At 35.0% G+C, this 21765-nt stretch overlaps 1 protein-coding gene across 1 annotated transcript in view; it reads left to right on the top strand.

Moving 5' to 3' along the window:
• The window catches only part of LOC150108002 (U3 small nucleolar RNA-associated protein 6 homolog), an 88464-nt gene that overhangs the window by 3457 nt on the left and 63242 nt on the right, over positions 1 to 21765 (top strand). Inside the window, exon 3 of the mRNA XM_090415568.1 lies at positions 4573 to 4614. Coding sequence (XP_090271694.1) covers positions 4573 to 4614 — 42 coding nt within the window. The remainder of the gene's footprint in view (positions 1 to 4572; positions 4615 to 21765) is intronic.

Genomic DNA, 21765 nt, shown 5'->3' with positions numbered 1-21765 from the left:
CTGGTCTCAGTTTGAAACAGCTGCCAGGCCACTGAAACCTTATCAAAATGAAAGGCGAATATATATAGATGTTTGGGTGGCGCCTATGTCTTTTAAGTAGTCACACTAAGGCAACTCGAGAATGCCAAGAAATGCATTCCCACAAGCTCTCTGGTCAACTCATGAAACTTTCATAATTTCTACATTTGGCTGTGAAATAATGCTGGATCAAATATCCACTTTGCTTATGCAAGTGAGTGCCTTGTTAAACTGGGATATGTCCCAACTGGCATGAAATTCCATGTTCTACTATCATGTTTGTTTGTTTCTAGTTTAAGCCAGTACAGAATATAGTTTAGTCAGCTCTCATTCATTCAGTATCTGCTGGATACTTATCTTACTAATGAGTTGCACCACATGAAGGGTGAGGGTCATTAGGTCAGAATCCTACTTGGTCTCTTCATTCCTTAAAGGTTATGTGGAGGTCTCTCAGTAATCTAGCTTTTATCTTTTATCCCCCTATCCCTCCCCTTTAAAAATTAATAATCGAACTTGTAAATAAAGAAGATCCATTATTAATATATATATATATATATATATATATATTGTTGGTATTAAGTAGCCATGAATAAATTGAGAGCTTGGTTTTGTTACTTGATTTATATAATATTCAGATTGCACTAGATCATAGGTTCCCAAAGTGGGCGGTACCACCCCCCAGTGGGTGCTGAAGCCTTCTTGGGGGGTGGGAGCTATAGTGGGATCAGAAGCATTTGGGGGCATTGCGGTGTTCTAGGGTTCGGTGGCTCTTTATAGAAGAAATTAATAATATATATTTAAAAATTAATTATTTTCGTGATTTTGCGATTTGATAATCATTTAAAATTTAAATATTGCATTTTAATTCATCTTATGCCCGTCTTACATGATCAATTTTTTTATCAATTTTCTATTTCAGTTATTTAATCATTTGAAAATTTACCATGTCAGATAGAAATAGATGTCAATTTTCTATGTCAATGAGAAAATAGAGCATCTATATATGTGTGTATAATAGGTTATGTTTACAGTAGCAAATATATTCGTTATATTTCATTTCAAAATATATATAAAATATATAAAACCACTTTTCTAATTGATTTGTACAAAAATAAACCCAATTTTATATAATTTAATATTACAAGTAGAAATAATAATGGCAAGAAAGAAATAAAATCATAAATTTTAGTTAGCCTAGTTAGTACTAACTTATATTGCTAACTAGAGGGAAAAAACAAAGCATATATAATTCGAAACTTATTATACTGTTTTTTGTGGTTATGTTTTGTAGGTTTGTTGTTTATATCTTGTGTAGTTATTTTATTTATTAATTATTATTTATAATTATTCGGACAGTGTCATGGTCAGAAGAACAAAATGTGCTTGCGTGCAAAATAAATAATTGAATGTGTCATACAGGATATTTTAACTTCTATTTTTTATATACTTAAAAAATTTATTCATTTTTTGCTATTGTAAAAATTGATCGTGCCATACAGGCTTTAGTCTATCCATGCAGCAGACGAGTCTTAACTAGTAGTATGTCGGTCAACTATTACGTAGGTAATTCACTCAATTCAGCATATAATAAATTTAGTTTTATCCTTTATCCCAGTGTGTGCAAACAAAGTTTGCGCCTGAAAGTATCTTCAGGACTTATCTTCAAGAAGTAACTTCAGGGGTAAAGTGGTACAACACCGGGCAACTCCTTGCAAAGGTGGAGCAAGCTACAAGCTACCTGGTAGCTTGCTTCACCTTTGCAAGTAGCTTGCTCCACCTTTGCAAGGAGTTGCCCGGTGTTGTACCACTTTACCCCTGAAGTTACTTCTTGAAGATAAGTCCTGAAGATACTTTCAGGCGCAAACTTTGTTTGCACACACTTGGATAAAAGATTAAACTAAATTTATTATAGTCTGACCAAGTGAAAAATAAACTTTCAACATCAATTCAGCATGTTTTGACAGGAATATGGGTGCTTGCAGTGACTTGTTCAAAGCATGAGTACGATGGTATCGCAGACAAGTCAACGCATGCAAGTCGATTCGGGCTAGATTTCAAATCTATAAATACCAGTGGTTTAGGAATAACTTTCGTTATTTTTTGTGTGCTTTGCCAACAATCATCAGTCGAAAGTGTGATAGGTAAGTGGAGTCATACAATGTGTAAATTAAATCTTTTATTTTGTGAATATTTTTGTAAATTTTATTACTTCATTATGTCTGAATATAAGAAGAAATGTTGACAGTACAGTATTGAATATTTGAAATATGGTTTTATTCAGTCTCCTACGAACCAATTATTACCCATGTGCTTGATTTGCCGAAAAGGGTTTTCAAATGAAGCCTTCTAGGCTACAAGAGAATTTGACTAAAATGCATGCTAACAAAAAGGATAAAGATTTGTCCTGTTTTCAAGTACTAGAAGAAAAATATTTTAAACGTCTAACTATATCAAAACTTTTTACGTCGTCCAATAAACAAGATAATGAAGGATTACAAGCTTCTTATAATATTTCATTATTAATCGCAAAAGTGGGAAAACCACACACAATTGGTGAGCAATTAATCTTGCCGGCAGTAAAAGAAGTAATAACTGTGCTTCATAAGCTAGCATCAGATATCATCAGGAAAATTCCTTTGAGCAATAATTCAGTGCAAAGAAGAATCAATGAAATGGCTGAAGACCTTGAAAAATCATTGTGCGATTATTTGAAGACATGCCAATTTTCCATTCAACTCGATGAATCAACTCTCCCAAATAATGAACCACTACTCTTATCATACGTACGATTCATAAAAGAAGAAAAAGTTTGTCAAGAATTATTATTTGCTAAAAACTTGGAAGCAGATACAAAGAGAGAATCTATGTTTAATATCATGAATAAGTTTTTTCAAGAGAAAGACATTCCTATTCGTAATATTTTGTCTGCTGCTACTGATGGTGCTCCATCAATGACAGGGTGCCACAAGGGTTTCATAGTGCATTTGAAACAAGCAGTACCAAATGTACTCGCTATACATTGTGTTCTTCATCGTCAACATTTGGTTGCGAAAAATTTAAGTGAATGCCTGCACACGTCGCTCCATTACGTTATTAGAGTAGTCAACAAGATTAGAAGCAATTCATTGAGTGACAGATTGTTTAGCCAACTTTGTAGTGAAAATGATGAAGATTTCAATCGTTTGCTGCTTCACACAGAAGTTCGCTGGCTTTCAAAAGGTATTTGTCTGAATTGATTTTACAATTTGTTTGATTCAGGACTAGAGTTCCTAGAAAACAGAGACGACGGATTGCAGGCCAACCTGATTACATCCAAAAATGACATCGCTTATTTGACAGACCTCTATAAAATATTTAATGAAGTCAATCTACAACTACAGGGTGATGAATTGAATTTAATTAAAACAAAAAACGTTATTGCCGCTTTTGTAGGGAAACTTCTTCTGTTCAAGCAGAATATGGGCTGAGGGGAATATAGTCACTTTTCAAATTTATCAGCAGTGTCTCTCAAAAAGGAAGATTTTCTTACATACTGCCAACACTTGGAGGTTCTCCATTTCAATGAGCAATTCAAGGATATTCTAAACATGAATATACAAAATTGGGTTCTAGATCCTTTCTCACATGTAAGCACAGCAGGATCATCAAATTTAGAAGTGGAACTCATAGAACTCACAACAAATGAAAAACTAAAAATAAAATTCAAAACTGGATACCAAGAGTTCTGGCTTCAAAAATCAATACCGACACTGTACCTTGGATTATGGGAAATAGTGCAGAAACTTTTAATTATATTTCCATCTTCTTATTTGGCTGTGCATGGGTTTAGTGCTGTAGTGAATTTACTATCTAAGAAAAGGAACCGATTGCATATAACTGAGCGTGGTGATTTACGACTGTTTTTAAAAAGTTGAACCCGATATTAACAAACTTTTAAAAATGCACCAGGCTTATCCTTCACATTAATTTATTTTTTCTTTGTATTTTTACTTTGCAAGTTCGAAATAAACCATCTAATACATTTGATGGTGTTTTAATTATTACAATAAGATTCTTACTAATGTAATGCAATCTCTTAATTGTATTCCACATTTTCATATTTAAACCATTGTATGAAACTGTGCATAATGTTATTCGAGCATACATTTTACAATCTTTACATATGGGCTACGTTTCACCAAAATTGGTATAGCAATAACTGTGTTCAAGATGAAGCACATATTGGCCACTTCTTTTTAAAAATTTAACAGCATAAACAGTAATGTATCATTAGTTGCTATTTACGTCAAAAATATCAAATGGCTTGAACGCGGAAAACTTTTATTATTGGGGACGTTGCAAAATTTATGTCTTGCAAAGTGGGCGGTGGCCCGAAAAAGTTTGGGAACCTATGCACTAGATCATACCAAGGTATTTTTGAATTTTATTTTATTCCAGTATCATGAAAAGTATCTGATCTGTAACTTTCATTTATATAAATTACAAATTTCTTGTTTAATTTTTTAAATATGAACTAAAGTTACATAACATATTAAACATTTTTTCTATACATAGTATGAAATCAGTTTGCTAAGTCTGCTGAAAAAAAGGAGGCAGGTAAGTTGAATAATTGATAGATTTCTTCTTCTTTTTTTTTTTAACATAAAATAACATAATAAATTCCCCAGACATTAGATCTAATATTAATATTAGATCTGGTATGTTTCTCAAATTTCAGATGGATGTTTGTCTTTGAATAATTATTAGAAGCTAAGTTCTATTCCTATTTGTTTGTATGCATCACTGCTCATCTAGAGTTTGATGTTGTGTATGGAGTATAATGTGTATGATATTTATGCAGCTTCCTTCTCATGCTTGTAGTGATATCATATGGTAATATTTTACAGATTTTTGAAGTTTTTTGAATGCTGTAAAAAGCAGCTATACCCAAAAAAAGTACTCATAGCTTTTTACAGCATTCAGGTATGTATATTCAAAGTGTGCTAGGTGTGCTGCACTTCTGACAAATTCATGAAGAAAAACTTTTGAGCAGTTATTTATTTATTTGAAATAATTAATCAAACTGTTACAAATATCAGGACATTGAGTGCAACTGTAAATCAGATAAAGTGAGTGCAACTGTAAATCAGATAAAGTGAGTGCTTCTAATCGAAGCACATATGATTATATATATACAGTAATTCCTCGATTAGTGCGTCATTTTTTTTCGATACCTAAATTCAATTAGTGCACCATATACATCTTAAAAATAAATGTTACAGATTTTAAAAATTTTCTGTCTATACGTTTTTATGCCTAACTATTTTAAAAAATCACTTGCCAGAATGAAATAATTTATTTACCGATTTAAAACATTTTACAAAGTTATTTTTAATGGCATACTACACTACTTCTATGTACACTATGTATACTATGTTCCAAATTTTTACTGCCAAAATTTATGTCGTCTGCTATAGTACACCCACAGATTCAAGACCCTTTGACACTTCTGCACTTGTCACAAAAAAGGAGAATCCATTCTGATAATAGGGTAATCAATCAGTCTTCTGGGATGAGTTATTTATTATTACACGTTGGAAAATTAACTTCTTTTTTATGATCATTGTAGTTTTTAAAATGGTAACTATTTTGCTTGTATAACAGTTGGGAAATTTTATCTATAAAGCATGTGATTTCGTGTGTTGGTGACCAATTCGTACGTCTTTCATTTCTTTCTCCCCTTCAATGATAAAGTCAAGAGTTAATTAAATTTCATTCTGAAGAATTGAGTGATTCCAACCTGCTAAATTTAGATGCACAGCAGGAAGATCCCGAAGAATATGAAGAAAATTTAACCACTGATAGTCAGCCAAAAGAGATTTCACAGAAACAATTTGAAAATATTTTTTGTACAATCGAAGTTTTTAAGCAGCAATGCTTAGAGGCTGACCCTGATGAAGAGAGAAGCAGTAAAATTTGCAGAAGAGTAGAAGAGGCAATAGGGCCATATTGTCGGTTGTATGAAAAAAAGAAAACATGCCTGCCAAACTATGTTAGCTCAATTCTTTGTTAAGAAGTAGAATAATAAAATTTATATTCTGAATATGTTTTATTGTCTTTCAGCTTTATGGTTTTCCTTTAACTAGGCCTTGAGACATACCTTAATTCTTTTATAAAAAAAATTAAGGTTCAAAAAAGAAATTTGAGGAACGAATTATACTTTTTCCCATAGGTTATTATATTTGATTAATGTGCCTGTTTTAAAGAACACATTAGGCACGCTAATTGAGGGATTGCTGTATATATATATATGAAAAAGAGAATAATGTGATTTGCTATGCAGAGTTGCAGTGAGGCATTGATGTGCATTTTTTAACAACTAAAGTCAATCGAAGATATGTATCACACATGCTGGTGCATGCACAATGACTGAAATTGCATGGAAATTAAAGTTGTGTGGATACTGAACAGCACAAGCAGCTTAGTTCTACAGGAGTAGAGAAGTGCAGTGCAGTTAGTTATTCTATATGGTTTTCTGTGAGATAAATACTATAATAGTATTATAGTATTTTTTTGAAACTAATATTTATTTTTTATCCTTGATAATTGGAGTCTGATGTCGAGATTAGCAGGTGAAAAGACGTATTGTCAGAGAACTCCTGAAAGATTTGTGATGTTTGTTGATTTATTAAGTGTTTTCTTAGATTTTCTTGTGTATTTTTAGTATTTTATTGTAGTTTTTTAGTGTAGTTATTGTTCTAAAGCATTTTATAACATAATTTCAGAAATATTATTAGTTTTTACTACTCTTAAAAATGGTGCCAAAAACTCGGTGTAACAAGGCAGTGGCTAAAGCTAAGGTTGTTGCTACTGAGGAGAACGTTTGTCCTGAACAAAAGCACTGCTGCAGTGATGATAATAATTTATCTGAGGATATGTTGTCATTAGAAAAAGCTTGGTTAAAAGGAATTATTAGGAAATCGACTAGGAAATTGGAAAAGGTGGAAAAATGTTTGTCTGAACTTTGACAGGATAAGAAAAAGGATGAGAACAAGAACAGGCAGGAAAATACTGAACACGGAAACCAAAATATTAATAACAACAAGGTTAGTCAGTTAATATCTAAGAAAAAAGAGGTAATATGGTATGGTGACTCAATTTTAAAATTTGCACTTGCTGAATGAGTCACCACTTCTAGTTTCTTGGTAGCAAAAATTAAAAATATGACAAAAGTAATTGAAAACCAAAAAAGAAATGTAAAAGAAATGGTAATGTTGGTAGGTACTAATAATTTAAGTGGTGACAAACATAGTATGAGAAAAGATATGAAAGGCCTGTTGGAAGAAGCGAGAAAGAAATCTGAGAGAGTAAAAATTGTAGGATTACTACCTAGATATTATAGTACTGAGTTAAGAAGGAGGGCAATGGTAGCAAACAATTTCACGCGCAGGCTATGTAGAAGATATGGATGTGAGTTTTTAAATGTGTGGGGTGTGTTTGATGGCAGAAAAGATTTGTATAAGAATGACAGCCTGCAATTGAATTCATTTGGAATCAGAAACCTGAAGAAATTACTTCTTGGTATGAGACCCAATGCAGAGAGTCAGGGAAACTAAATCATCAAGGGAGGAATAGGAAAAATGTGTGTGAAAGTTCAGCTATGGTATACAAACGTGATAAAGATATGAATGCCTTGAAACATGGTTATATGTATATGGCGAAGGAGTGGAAAAATATGCTTTGGGTTCGGACCTTTTAAGTATGTCTGGGGAGGGAAAAGAGAAAATTCTAGAACAAGACCAAATAGATTGCATATCTAATTATAAGAATAGGCTAGGTCGTAATTTGTTATGTCTATACACCAGGAGCATTAGAAACAAAGGTGTTGAGTTTGTTGCTTTATTGAATACGATGTGACCTAAGATTGTTGGCATTAGTGAAACCTGGCTATCAGAATCAGATATGGTAAGTGGGATCGAGTGTAACAGATATATTTTTTTAGGAATGACAAGAGATAGGAGAGGAGGAGTGCTACTAATGATATCAGATGACTTAAGTCCAGTTAGGGTAGAAATACAAGAAAACAATGATGGTAACAATTGTTCCATGTGGCGATGAGTTTGAGTCTATCTGGTGTGAAGTGGAGGTTAACAGAATGAAATATATGGTGGGGTGTTGCTACGAAATATATGGCAGCTCAGTTGTAGGGGATGAAGAAATACATCGCCAGTTTAGCCTTATGGGTAACTTTATTCAAATTGATTGGGTAGAAGAAAAATCTCATGATAAGAAAGAACAGGAATCTATTGAATTGCAGCGAGACAACTTTCTCAAGCAGCATGTGAAAGAAGGAACACGAGGTCAAATAGTGTTGGATTTGCTCATAGAGACAGAAGGGATCTCTGTCAAGAAACGTGGCTATTTTACCACCAATTCGCGACAGTGATCACGCTGTACTTTCTTGGGAAGTATCTAATTGTATTGCAGCTTCAATTAAAACAGGTTACATGCTGAACTACAAAGCTGGAAATTATTATTAACTTAGGAAAATACTATCTTTGGTCCCATGGTATCAGTTAGTGAATGGGAAAAATGTCAGCAATGCATTGGAATTTTTGAAAAAATGCTTAAATGAGGCAGTATCTCAATGTATCCCTAGTGTTCGAAGAATAAATTGTTTGGGAGTGAAATGGATGTGCAGTCTTATTAAGCAAGCGATCCACAAGTAGAAGATGACGTAGAAAGAATATCATGAGAATAAGAGTGAGAGGAGTTATGAAATATATAAAGCTCAGACCAGAAAAGTAATGAGTATTGTGAGAAAAGCTAAAACCAATTATGAAAAGAAATTGGCCATTCAAGCTAAATTCAATCCGAAAGAATTATATCATTATGCCGCTAGCAAAAGAAAGAATGAATGTAGAAGAATAACTTTATTGAATGCAGATGGTACACGAGTGTCGGAAGTTAAGGAGATTGTTCAGTTAATGAGTGCTCACTTTGGCTAAGATATATCAACCAGGTGTATGTAGCATGGTGCACAGTGCTACTGGTACGTTGGATGAAGAGTTAGAGGTTCATGAAAATGAGGTTGAAGAGCTCTTGCATATCCTGGATAAAAATTTGCCAATAGGGACAGATGGAATATCAGCCCGTCTGCTAAAGGAATGCTCAGCTGAATTGGCTAGACCTTTCACACATTTGTATAACTTGAGTCTCAGCTCAGAAATACCCCAGGAATGGAAGGAATGTATGATAGTTCCATTACACAAGGTTGGTTAGACAGGTGCAAAAACTGATGTGTCTAACTACCGACCTATTAGTATCTCTGGTAGTGAAGATTTTAGAGAAGTTGGTAAGAACTCCCATACAGAAATGGGTAGACAAGCATTCTATACTCTGCAGGTAACAGCATGGGTTTACTAAAGGAAGGTCATGTTTTAGCAATTTGTTCATAATTTATAACAATGTTATGGCTGAGTTGGATAAAGGGAATGGATACACTATGATAATGTTGGATTTTTCTACGGCATTTGATAAGATACCACACAACAGGCTGTTACATAAACTGGAAAATATGGGATTGGAATATAATCTATTGACTTGGATCAGGGAATTGCTGACAGACAGATATCAAAAAGTGGTATACAGTTGATGTGAATCTTCCAGATTTAAGGTAAATCTGGTGTACCTCAGGGTTCAGTCCTTGGGCCATTATTGTTCAATCTATACATTAATGACATCAAGCAGGGTCTATCATCAGATGTAGAATTGCTTGCTGATGATGCGAAGAATAGGCAGGGCAATCAGATATGCTACTGATATTCAGCAATTACAAAATAATTTGGATAGACTGGAAATCTGGGCAAATGAAAATAGCTGTCAGTTTAATGTTAGTAAGTGTAAAGTTATGCACTTTGGCGTGATTGGAGTTCTAGCGGCATATTATATTAGCCAGGCTATGATAAGAATTTAAAGTTCAAAGGTCACATAGCAAAAGTTGCAAATACAACTCAGGATAATTGCTGTATTGAAGCAAACCTTGACATGTAAGGATAAGAAAGTAATTTTGCCTCTTTATATGGCTTTGATAAGACCACACCTGGATTACTGTGTGGTCTTATCACAGATTTGGTCTCCTGGGTTCTAAGGAGATAAAGAAGCTGTGGAAAGGATGCAAAGAAGAGTTACAAAGATTATATCCGGATTATGGGATTTAGATTATGAGGACAGATTGAGAGTATGTGGATTGCAGACTCTGGTTAACAGGAGAAAGAGGGGATGATATGATAGAGGTCTATAAACTTTTAAATGGGTGTTATAGCATTTAAAATGATGAAATTTTTCATTATATGGAAGGCAGGGAGAGAACATATGGGCATCCATGGAAGTTAAGGTTGTTCTCAGTCAAGAAAAGGGAGAGCTAGGTTTTTCTCGTAGAGAGCAATGAGTGAGTAGAATAGTTTGCCCTTCGGGGTAGTGAGTGCATCTAGTGTAAATGAATTTAAAGGAAGGTATGATAGCTGGGTTGGGTAATTTACTGCCTCCCTCGATGAGTCCTTGACTCCCTGGAGGTCTCAGATGATGACGATAATAATAATAATAATGATTTCAAACTGAGAAATGGGTTTCAAACTGAGAATATGAAGTTAAGTATAAATGATTAAGATGTTGAACTATATCTGCCTCTTCTAAATTTACACAGCATTTACTTATCATAAATAAATGATTGAACTGATGTATAAGTATAAATAGACTTTTTTTTTTAAATTTTTATTTATTTATTTTTAAATAAAGTAAGTTTTTTTACAGATTTAATGATTTTTTTATGATATTGTAACTCAATAATTTTCTTTCATATTCTATTTCATATTTAGAAATAAAACAAGATACTTCTACAAACACAAACTGAAAATAGCATTTAGTTAAACATATATAATCTGACTTGGCCATATAGAAGCTTCTTTTATTTTGTCTATCTTTCAATTATCCAAAATAGGCATGAAAAAAAAAAAAATCTCACAAACAACAGGAATATATTAGTTGAGCAGTTCCACATGCATTTCCAATTCTAGAACTTTCATTGTAGATTTTGGATTATTCCTGGAAATATATATCACTTGCCTTTAATTCAGCATAAATTAGCTATATAGTTATATAGTTCCTTATCCTTGGAAAGTAATTCTACATGCATATAAAACTTCTCCAACATCTTTGAATTTGACTCCATAGTTTATTTAAACTTCTGCTGCTTTGCTCTCTTGCTTGCATCTTCTTTACTTTTCTGCCTTCTTGTTGCTGAATGACAGCTCTCCTGCTTGCCTATTCTTTACTTTTTTCCCTCCCTTCCTGTTATCAAACAAACAGTTCTTATACAAAAAAAAAAAATTAACAACCAATGTGCACGTCGATTCTCGAGATCCAAAGCAAAGTTCCACATCACACACAGTAATGTTATTAAAGTGCTTACATCACAGTAATAGTGACATACGAATATTACAGCAAACAACATACTTTATAATATACATTCAACATTTCTATGCTATTTCTTAAGAATTACAATGTTTGATAAGCAAGTTTACTTACTTATAGCTAGAATTAAATTATTTTATATCGCCACTGTTTAACCACATGGCAGCTTCGACAATACTGAGCATATAATTACAATACTGAATAACAACTCACATAACAGAACATATTTCTCATTAAATAAAATTCTCACCAAACATATAACTTGTAAAAAAAATGAACATAATAAACAAAACACTTATGTGAGATTTTTACATATGCGACTTGTGCTCACTGCTATCTCTTTACTTAATGAAGAAACTCAGTTGTATGATGAGGAGGTATTAGAGCTTGCACAAACTGAATAATAATTCAGCAATAGGAACTGATGTGATATCAGCATGATTTCAGCATCCATGCTGATATCAGCATGGATGCTGAATGTGTTCAGCTGAACTGGCTATTCTTTTGGCTATTCTTTTTGGAGATTCCACAGTAGCGGAAAGAATGTATGGTAATTCCATTGCACAAGAGTGGTGTATGTAGCTGTGGCAAAGACTGATGTATCCAACTATCGACCTATTAGTATCTCTGTGGTGAATATTTTCTTAAAGTTGGTTTGGGTTTGCATTCAGAAATTCGTTGATAGAAAATCTCTGCTTTGCAATAAACAGCATGGGCTTACTAAGGGAAGGTCCCATTTAGCAACTTGCTCACAGTCTATAATAATGTCACCATTGAGTTAGACAAGGGGGAATGGATACACAATGATAGTTTTGGATTTTGCTAAGGCTTTTGACAGAATACAGCATGAAAATCTGGTGTATAAATTGGAGAATATGGGTTTGGATTATAAAATATTTGCTTGAATAAGAAGACTGCTGACTGATATCAAAAGGTGGTATATAGGTGATATGAGTCTGCAAGATTCAAGGTAACCAGCGGTGTACCAAAAGGATCAGTCTTTGGTCCACTGTTATTCATTCTAGGTATTAATGACATTTGGAGGGTTTTGACAGATAACACACAACTATTTGATGATGAAAAATAATCAGGAATGCAGTGCTTGCAGAATGATTTGACAGGCTGGAATTGTGGGCATGGGAAAACGACTGTCAGTTCAATCTTAGTAAATGTAAAGTCACACACTTCGATGAGATTAGATATACAACGTCATAGTACATTTCTTGGAATTATGCTAGAAGAAACTGATCAGGCTAGGGATCTTGGTTAGTAGATATGAAGTTGAAGTTCAGAGGCCATGTAGAAAAGATTGCAAATAAAACTCAAAAGATAACTGAAATGCTGAAACAAACTTTGATATGTAAAAATAAGGGTTTCGTTTTGCCTCTTTATAAGGCCTCGATAAGACTTCACTTGGACTATTGGGCACGGGTCTGGTCACCTTGTTTTCTTGGTGATTCTGATACAGTGGAGAGAGTGCAAAGGAAAGTATTAAAAATAATATCAGGATTGTGGAATACTGGTTATTGAGAATTTGTAGACATTAGCAAATAGGAGAAAGAGGGGTGATATTATTGAGACTTATGAACTTCTAAAGGATCATACAGGATTTCAGTTGATAGAATTTTTCATTTGATGAGGGTGAGGAAAGGATGAGAGAGAGGGCATTCTTTGAAGCTGAGATTTTTCACTCATAGAATGGTTTGTGATTGGAATGGATTGAACTACTGAAAAACTTGATAAGTACAGATCAACATAATAGGTATTAAACAAAAAAAGATAAAATCAGGTGAGATATAAGCAGCACATACAAAATGCTATATTCTTTTTCTTCTTATCTGCTCATGGTGAGTTGAGTTCCTCAAAGACGAATTTTTGCCATCATTTCTTTCTGTTTGCTGTTTTTTTATGTGGTTCTATTATGGAGTTTATATTCAGGCAGCGAGAATTAGTGAAAAGAATTAGCAGCTATAGTGTTCATAGTTTCAACTATGAACACTATATATCTAAATATGAGGATAATGTTCTTGAATGGCACTTGGTATCATGCTGGCCTAGTTGGTTGAGTGGTTAGTGTATCTGCTCCCCAACCAACAGGTTATAGGTTTGATTCCTGCTGTTGACAATGTTTGTGGTCTGGTGGGAGATGAATTTCATCCCACCAGTGTTGAGTCTCCTGCTTATTGGAAGCCTGAAGTGACTTGTAAGGGTTCTAGAGAGAAGGGTTTCCAGATTTTGTAAAAATAAATAAAAACTATGAACTTGTTTTCCTGACTCCATATTATGTCTTATATCAGTCAATAATTTCTCCTGATCTGTGTGTTAAGGCTTAAGTGCTGGGAAGACATCATGTTGGAGATTTAATGGAATATTTACAGCACTAGGAAAGGATTAAAAACTAATTATAATGCGTCCAGTATATTGTCTCAGTCACTGAGACATTTTCAGCAACCCCCACTCGAGGTCTTTTTTGGTTCCTGTTTCCTGACCTCGGACGTTGGTCCAGTCTGCACCTACGGAGAAGTTCCAGGCTGGCCGTGGACGGTATGAGTCGTCTGCTGCAGCGTATGGAATAGGGCTAGCTGTTTCCTTGGACTAGGATAGCTATGCTATATCGTGGGACGAAAAAACCAAGTAGATGCCGTCCGTTCTGGCTAAGCTCCTGAGCCATATCGCTCTTCCCACTGAGAATTTGGCCATACAGTTGTCGAAGGTGACCAGACGAGCAGACTGAGAAGAAGCCTTGATGCCCAGACAAGGCAATAGAAAGGAAAGAGTATCGTTTCAGAGACGGTAATGTAGACTCTTGTATTATATATTCACGGTTAAGGAATTGTGTGTTTTCCAAAGAACATTTTGTGTAGTGGACTTAATATATGGAACTTTAGGAACTGTCTCCAACTTGGCATAGCCCCATCTTTGGTTGAGAACGGTCTGCCTAGAAGGGCTCTATTTAATTTGTATGAATTAATTGTGTTGTGTTAAGTGATATAACTGGTGACCACGTGAGTGTAGAATGTGTGATAACTTGTGATGAGATGATGTTAGGTTACACACAGAAGTGGTTTAAGCTAATTTTTTCATGTATTTCATTAGTAGTAATGAACCAGAGATCTTACTAAAATTTGATTCAGATTACCTAGAAATAAGACTTTCATGTATCATTTCTTTAATTAATAAATATGTTTCTTTGTACCTGCCTGATCTGGTTTAGTATATGAATTCAAACAGCCACTCATAAAATTATTATCGAACTTAGCGGGAAGAATCCACGTGTATAATTTAATGAAGCAGACCACGACTGCATGCAAGAATATAGTGAACAGAAGTTAGATATTTACTGTAGTTTAGTTACTGTGTATCACTCTGAGAGAGCCATCCTGGATAAGAGTCTCATCTATGCTCTGTATTGGCTGGCGCAGTTAAAAAATAAATTTGTCAATGCTTATCAGGTGGACTGTCTCAGAAGATATGTTTACTGGCCTCGTCTCAATCTAGGACAAACCCCTAATCATTAAGTATCCTACACGTGATTAAACTTAAGAGTGGCCAAAGATTTTGTTTGTTTAAAAAGGGGAAAGATTTAAGAGAACAACGAGTTAAGTATTGACTAACCTTAAAGGCTAAAAAAGGGAAAATATAGAAAAAGAGTAATATAACAAATGGTGCAGTCAGCCTATAGGATGTGATTTGATCCCGAAAATGAAATTTAGTAAATCAATCACAGTGAGTTGGTCTTTGAATTCATATCAGGCAGGCAAAAGACTAGTGAGAAAAATAGTGTATTTGAATATTTCAGTAACATCTTATTGTGAGCCAAAATACCAACATGTCTCTGCCTACAAGTTCCAACATGGACAACGAAGAATTTTTTAGATCTCTAAATCCTGCATAGGTATTCCCACAGTATTCTGGGGAAGACACTGACGATGTGGTGGCCTTCTTCGAATACATTGAAGAACTAAGAAAGATTGGCCGCCGGAGTGATTTCCAGCTACTCATATTGCTACGCAGCAAATTAGTGGGGGAAGGCCAAAACATATCTCTATTCATCCCAGATCCTGAAGGAAACACTTGACTACAACAGATTTAAAGAGATCTTAATCTCACAATTTTCTAAAGTCAAGAATGTTAGTCCTAACCTATGGAAGCTCCAAAAGATGGTACAAGGAGATAGTGTATCTGACTTTCATGACAGAATACTTACTCTCTCAAATACCTTGAACGTCCCAGGTGAAGACAGACACCACTTGGAATAGAAGGTTTTCCAGCACTTTAGGATGGGCCTGAAAAGGGAATTGAGAGAAACAGCCTTTGGATGGGTGATATCAAACCTGAAAGAGTGTTATGCAGCAGTAAAAGAAAGAGAGCAACTGATCAGAGACATATGTCCCGCAGTCAGCATTGGATCCCTCAACATGATTCAAGAGAAAAGGGATAACAATAGGGATCCTAGAATCATAAATGAAAGTCAAGAAAGGAAAGAGAGACTGAAGGCACAGAAGGGCAGTGAGGAAAACAGAACAGAGTCAATTTGTCAGGTTACTGCTAAACAATCCCAACCTTAGCGAAGTTCGCCAGATAATTAAACAAGAGGTGGAGAGACTTCATCAACCCATGATGGAATGCCTCGATAATGTGATTGGTCAACTGATGACAAACTCTACAAAGTCCCAGAAAAACTGCATCACTAAGGATGAGAGAACAACTAAACTAATTCACAGAGAAGTAGAAAAGCTACAAAAGCCTGTGCTAAACAAAATGGACTTTATAATGCAAAAGTTGGCAGAACTGTCCACTTGAGATAACACATATGCTCCTTTGTCCTCGGACGGAGATTATGACAAGATCACACAGAGCCCGCAAGGTGTTACAGGTGCAACAAACTGGGGCATATTGCACGAAAATGTTATGTTAGACAAGGGAATCCAAGAAGGGAATATCAGAAAGAATATAGGTACCACATTTGCACCAGAGATACCTGGGAAAGAAATCAAAAGGGTCAGAAACAATTCCCTGGTATTTATGTAGGACGAATCTGCAATAGGAGATTTAAAGCCTTGGTGGACACAGGTTCTCAAGCATCCTTTATCTCAGAAAGCCTCTTGAGGGAGCTAGAACCCCATGCACAGGGCAAAGTGAAATACCTAAAGGAAACCATAAAGCTAGTTGGGATATCCCCAGTGGAAGTTCACGTGAATAATTCTATAAGGGTAAAGGCAAAGCTGCCTGAGTTTAACATGTACGCCTGGCACCAGTTTCTAGTCTTACCAAGAAATTCTCCCCCACATCAAAAACTGATACTAGGAAATGACTTTTTGAAAAAATATAAATTCACATGCGATTACAGTAGAGAGGAAATGAGCTTTATGGGAAGAAAGAGAAATGTGAGAAAACCTAGTAAGGAAGAATCACAAAATGTAAGTGCAAGAAGTGCTCATGTAAAATGGGGATCCCGGAGAGCAATTAAAAGAAGACTCTCAGACAAAGGCTCTAAACCTGTTGCATGCAACACAACTATATCGGTTGAGGCTGCCTGTTCAAAGGATCCTGACACCATTAATCAAATAGGCAAGTTGGTATGCACTGATTGAAGGGTCACTTCCGAATATGAGAATGAAAGAAGCATGAAGACTAGGGCAGATAACCGTAAGGATGAGGAATGCACCTCAACAAACTCCCTCAAATGAAAACGAGGTGCCAGACATGAAAAAAAGAAAAGGGAGCAAAGAATTCATGATCACACGGATCACGAGAATAAGGAAGCTAAGAAAGCTACTAAGCGTACCATGTTCAAACATAAAATGGGTGATAGAAAAACATATCTCAAAGGGAATTATTTAGAAAACAGGAAGAAGAAAGCTGCAAAAGAATTTTTCAGATCTAAAATTTTTTCTTAGATGGGAGGGACCTATATTGTGACCTGAATAAACCAAGAGAAAGAATTACCATTTAATTATTTAGGAACAACTCTCTTTGAAAATAGGCAGAGAATGTGGTGTGTTGGCCATAAACTGGAAATGTATATATATATGTATATAACACTAAGATAGGAGTAAGAAATTATATAACAAATGAAAGAAAATTGTAAGACCTAACCTGTTATGTATAAGGGTCTGATAGAGAAATTATTTAGTGTATTGAATTAATTTAAGAACCCCACTTTGTGTGTCATAAGATTTCAAAATCTATAAGCCAGAGTCCAAGGGTCACCTTTTGACCGTCCAGTGGTACGTGTGCCAGGGGGGGGGGAGAAATTATGAGAAAGAGAAACTAAAGTGCTTTCTAAGAAAACACACCAAAAATACGTGCGATGTAGTGGAAGGAGCTGGATGCCGTGACGAAAACCCACGTGATCACATTGGCGGGCATCGTGATATACGAGAAACGCTGGGAAGAGCATGAAAACAAAAAGGTCAAGCAGCCCCACTTTTTTTTTTTTTTTGGTTCCTGTTTCCTGACCTCTCAGACGTTGGTCTGGTCCACACTTACGGAGAAGTTCCAGGCTGGCCGTGGAAGGTATGAGTCGTCTGCCGCAGCATACGGAATAGGGCTAGCTATTTCCTTGGACTAGGATAGCTATGCTATATTGTGCTACGGAAAAACCAACTAGATGCCGTCCGTTCTGGCTAGGCTCCCGAGCCATATTGCCCTTCCCGCTGAGAATCTGGCCATACAGTTGCCGAAGGTGACCAGACGAGCAGCAGACTGAGAAGAAGCCTTGATGCCCAGACAAGGCAGAAGAAAGGAACGAGTATCATTTCAGAGATGGTAATGTAGATTCTTGTATTATATATTCACGGTTAAGGAATTGTGTGCTTTCCAAAGAACATTTTGTTTAGTGGACTTATTATATGGAACTTTGTTTCCCAACGAATACAATTTTAAGTCATTCAAATCAAATGTAAACAAATTCCTCCTTTCCAAACCCACCACCCATACACAGTACTAATGTACTATAGGTTGATCAATCAACCTCCTGTGTATGGGCCTAACATAAAAAAGAAAAAAAAGATGTATTTCTTTTGTTTTTCAAGGCAGATGTCCCAGTTTCCCCACAAACTAGGAGATTGCTAACATCAGCATTAAAGAACACAAGAAGTACCTTGCATAGAATCAAGCAGAAAAAAACTAATTTTTTAAATTAATTTTTAAAAACTAATTTTTCATCAAATACAAACTTGAAAGATTTTTTTTTTTAAATCAGTAGCAGATTATTATCATTATTTTTTAATCTAAATAAATATGGTTGTGTTAAACTTTCCAATATTTGAGAAACATTAATTCTTAGATCTTCTCCAACAGCCAAGTCTAATTGCTAGCCAACATAGACAGTGCTACTTTTAGGACTTTGGGCTTCTCGTCTAATTTCTTCCATTTATTGCTTGTTTTATTTTGCTTGTGCTATTACAATTTTTATATTGTATTTAAGAAGTTGCATCAGTGACAGAGACAAAATATTTGAACTATTAAATCTCTGTTTAATTATTTCATTGTGCTCTTTCACTTCATTAAACCCAATTATGAGCTTGAACAAGTACTTACGCCTTAATACAAGAATGTAAAGCTTTTATACCTTCATATTTGAGCATTTGTATCAAATATCTATTAGGTTTCAGCTGGCTATTTATATACGTCAAGCATTATTATGTCTTCTTGACTGCATTTCTCTTCAATATCTCTTACTACTGCTTAATTTGTAATTACTCCAAACATCCAGAATATTCTTGCTTTCAGTTTTATTTAACCAATATCATGTCTTACTTCATTTTAATGTATTCTTTCCTCCATCCTAAGAAAGTTTTGTCACATTTTTTTATAATATTTGTTTTCTATGTTCATATCTGTCTTCCCATTAGCTACTTTTACATGTAACTTATTTTATTATATATATATATATATATATATATATATCAAAAATTGGTTGATAGATGGAGGAGGGGAGATATGATTGAGACATTCAAATTACTGAAGGGTTTCTATAAAATTAATTCAGAAGATATTTTTGAGAACAGGGCTGGTTGTGGGAGGACTAGGGGACATCCATGGAAACTGGGCAAAAGTGTGGTTAGTAAAGGTGTTAGAGCTGGGTTCTTTACTTTTAGAGTAGTGAATGAGTGGAATGCGCTCCCTGAGTCTGTGGTGGATGCTGTGACAGTGAATGAGTTTAAGGCGAGGTATGATAGATACTGTATGAATGTCAAATAGTTGTGATGAATATGATTTGGGGCCTCCCTCGATGAGTCTAATGACTCCCTGGAGTTGCCCGTAATAATAATAATAATAGTAATATTTTTTAAAATAATTTTCTTAATATATTTTAAAGGCACATAATGACTAACTTACCTGTAACTTTCATTATAATTTCTTTTTCAGACTGTTTTGCACTTCTTGCAATTCCTGGAACAAATGCATCATATCTTTAGCTTCCAAAAATATTGATTTTTGTTTACACTGGGATTGCTTTAATTTTTTTGAGTCAAGTCATGGAGTTCTGAGTTTTCTGTTCCTGTAAATAACTTCACTATATGCCTCTCTAACAGAATCAGTTATCTTTTTCTTCAGAACAGTTTGTTTCTGAAACCTGCTTTACTTTGATTCTTTTAAAAACTTTTTTTGTGTTTTTAAAAGAATCACAAACACAAACCAAAATTTCAAATGATGGTACAACATGACAGAATTTCATGTCGGCTGGGGTGTCGCCTGGTTAAACAAGGCACCCATTGTTTTCTTCAGGGAACCAGGTCAAACAGCAAAAAGTCAGCTACTGGAACAAATTCTAAAACTTACCCCAACTCAATATCACCAGAGTTCAAGATCAGTACTATCAACATAAGAAGCCTGAATGGCAAAGAATATGGAGCTAGCTGAGGAATTAGATAAGTACCAGATCGACATAATAAGGGTGACTGAAACAAAAAAAGACAAAAAACTGGTGAGATCTTTCTGAGCAATAAATACAAAATATTATATTCAGGCAATGACAATCAAGGAAAAGAAGGAGTAGCCATAGTATTCAACACAAAATATGAGGCTAATCTTCTTGAATGGCAGGCAGTCTCAAGTAGAGTGATGTGGGCAAATATCAGAATGGGGAATTGGACAATGAGACTTATTTGTGCCTATGGTCCCACTGAAGGTTCTACTGAGATAGAAGTGGAGGAAATTTTTGATGCTTTAGAAAAAGCAACTGATACAATGAAAAAGGAAAAAAATATTTTGGGAAAATTTGGAGAAAAGCTAATAATAATGGCAAATACCTGTTGGATTTCTGTGAGGACATGGACTGGTTATTACTAACACAATGTTCCAACATAAATATGTGCACAAATTCACATGGAGAGAAGAGGCTAGGAATAAGAAAACTGTCATTGACTATGTTATTGTTGATAGTGATGTTTGTCCACTGGTGCAGGACACCAGAGTGTACAGAGGATTTGAAATTGGAAGTGATCACCATTTAGTCTTGAGCAGGATAAAATTGAATTTCATATTGAAAAGAAGAACATGTAAAAAAGTTTTAAAAAGAATAAAATTTGAGCAGCTCTCAAATGTGAACTGTAGACTAAAATACACAAATATTATTCAAGAAAAAAATGAAAGAGTTTGAGAACAGCAACCAAACATTGGAGATTCAGTTGCAAGCCCTGAAGAAAACACTGATTGATTCAGCCAGAGAGGCATGTATGGAGGTTGTGCGCAAGGATAGAAAAATCAGAACTCCATGGTGAACACAGGAAGTTAAAGAGGCAGTGAAGGAAAACAAGAAAGCATATCAAATGTTCCTGGCAAATAAGTCAGTTTGTGCTCTTAGAGAATACAGAGACAAATGTAAGAAAGCTAACCACTGTGTAAAACTAGCTAAACAAAAGTCATGGAAAGACTTTGGCAAGAACATAGAAAATAAATATCAAGAAGGTGGCAAGATAGTCTGGAGGTTGTTGAAGAAGTTCAGAAATGTAGGAAAGAGAGATGATAAAGGTGACATGAAAATGGGAGAAAAAGATATCCTTGAAGTATGGAGTAATTACTTTGAAAAACTGCTAAATGAAACAAGCAGTGATGACAGCACAGTGGTAAAAAAAAAAAACACTGACCAGGCATGCAGTCAGGAATACTTATCCATTCTTGAAGTAGAAAAACCATCCGAAGCCTAAAATGTGGAAAGGCAGCTGGAGTAGATGATATTGGACCAGAAATGCTCAAGTATGGAGGTATAAAAGTCTTATAGTTGCTGCACTGCATAGTTCAGAAGTCCTGGACAGAGGGACGAATTCCAGATGAATGGAGTAGAGC

This window comes from Typopeltis vanoorti, chromosome 3 (genome assembly GCF_054136105.1).
Source record: "Typopeltis vanoorti isolate ZY-2024b chromosome 3, IOZ_Tvanoo_1.0, whole genome shotgun sequence".
NCBI classification, from domain to species: Eukaryota; Metazoa; Arthropoda; class Arachnida; order Uropygi; family Thelyphonidae; genus Typopeltis; species Typopeltis vanoorti.
Note: the sequence above shows the minus strand (reverse complement) of the source record. Positions and strands in the feature narration are given on the sequence as shown.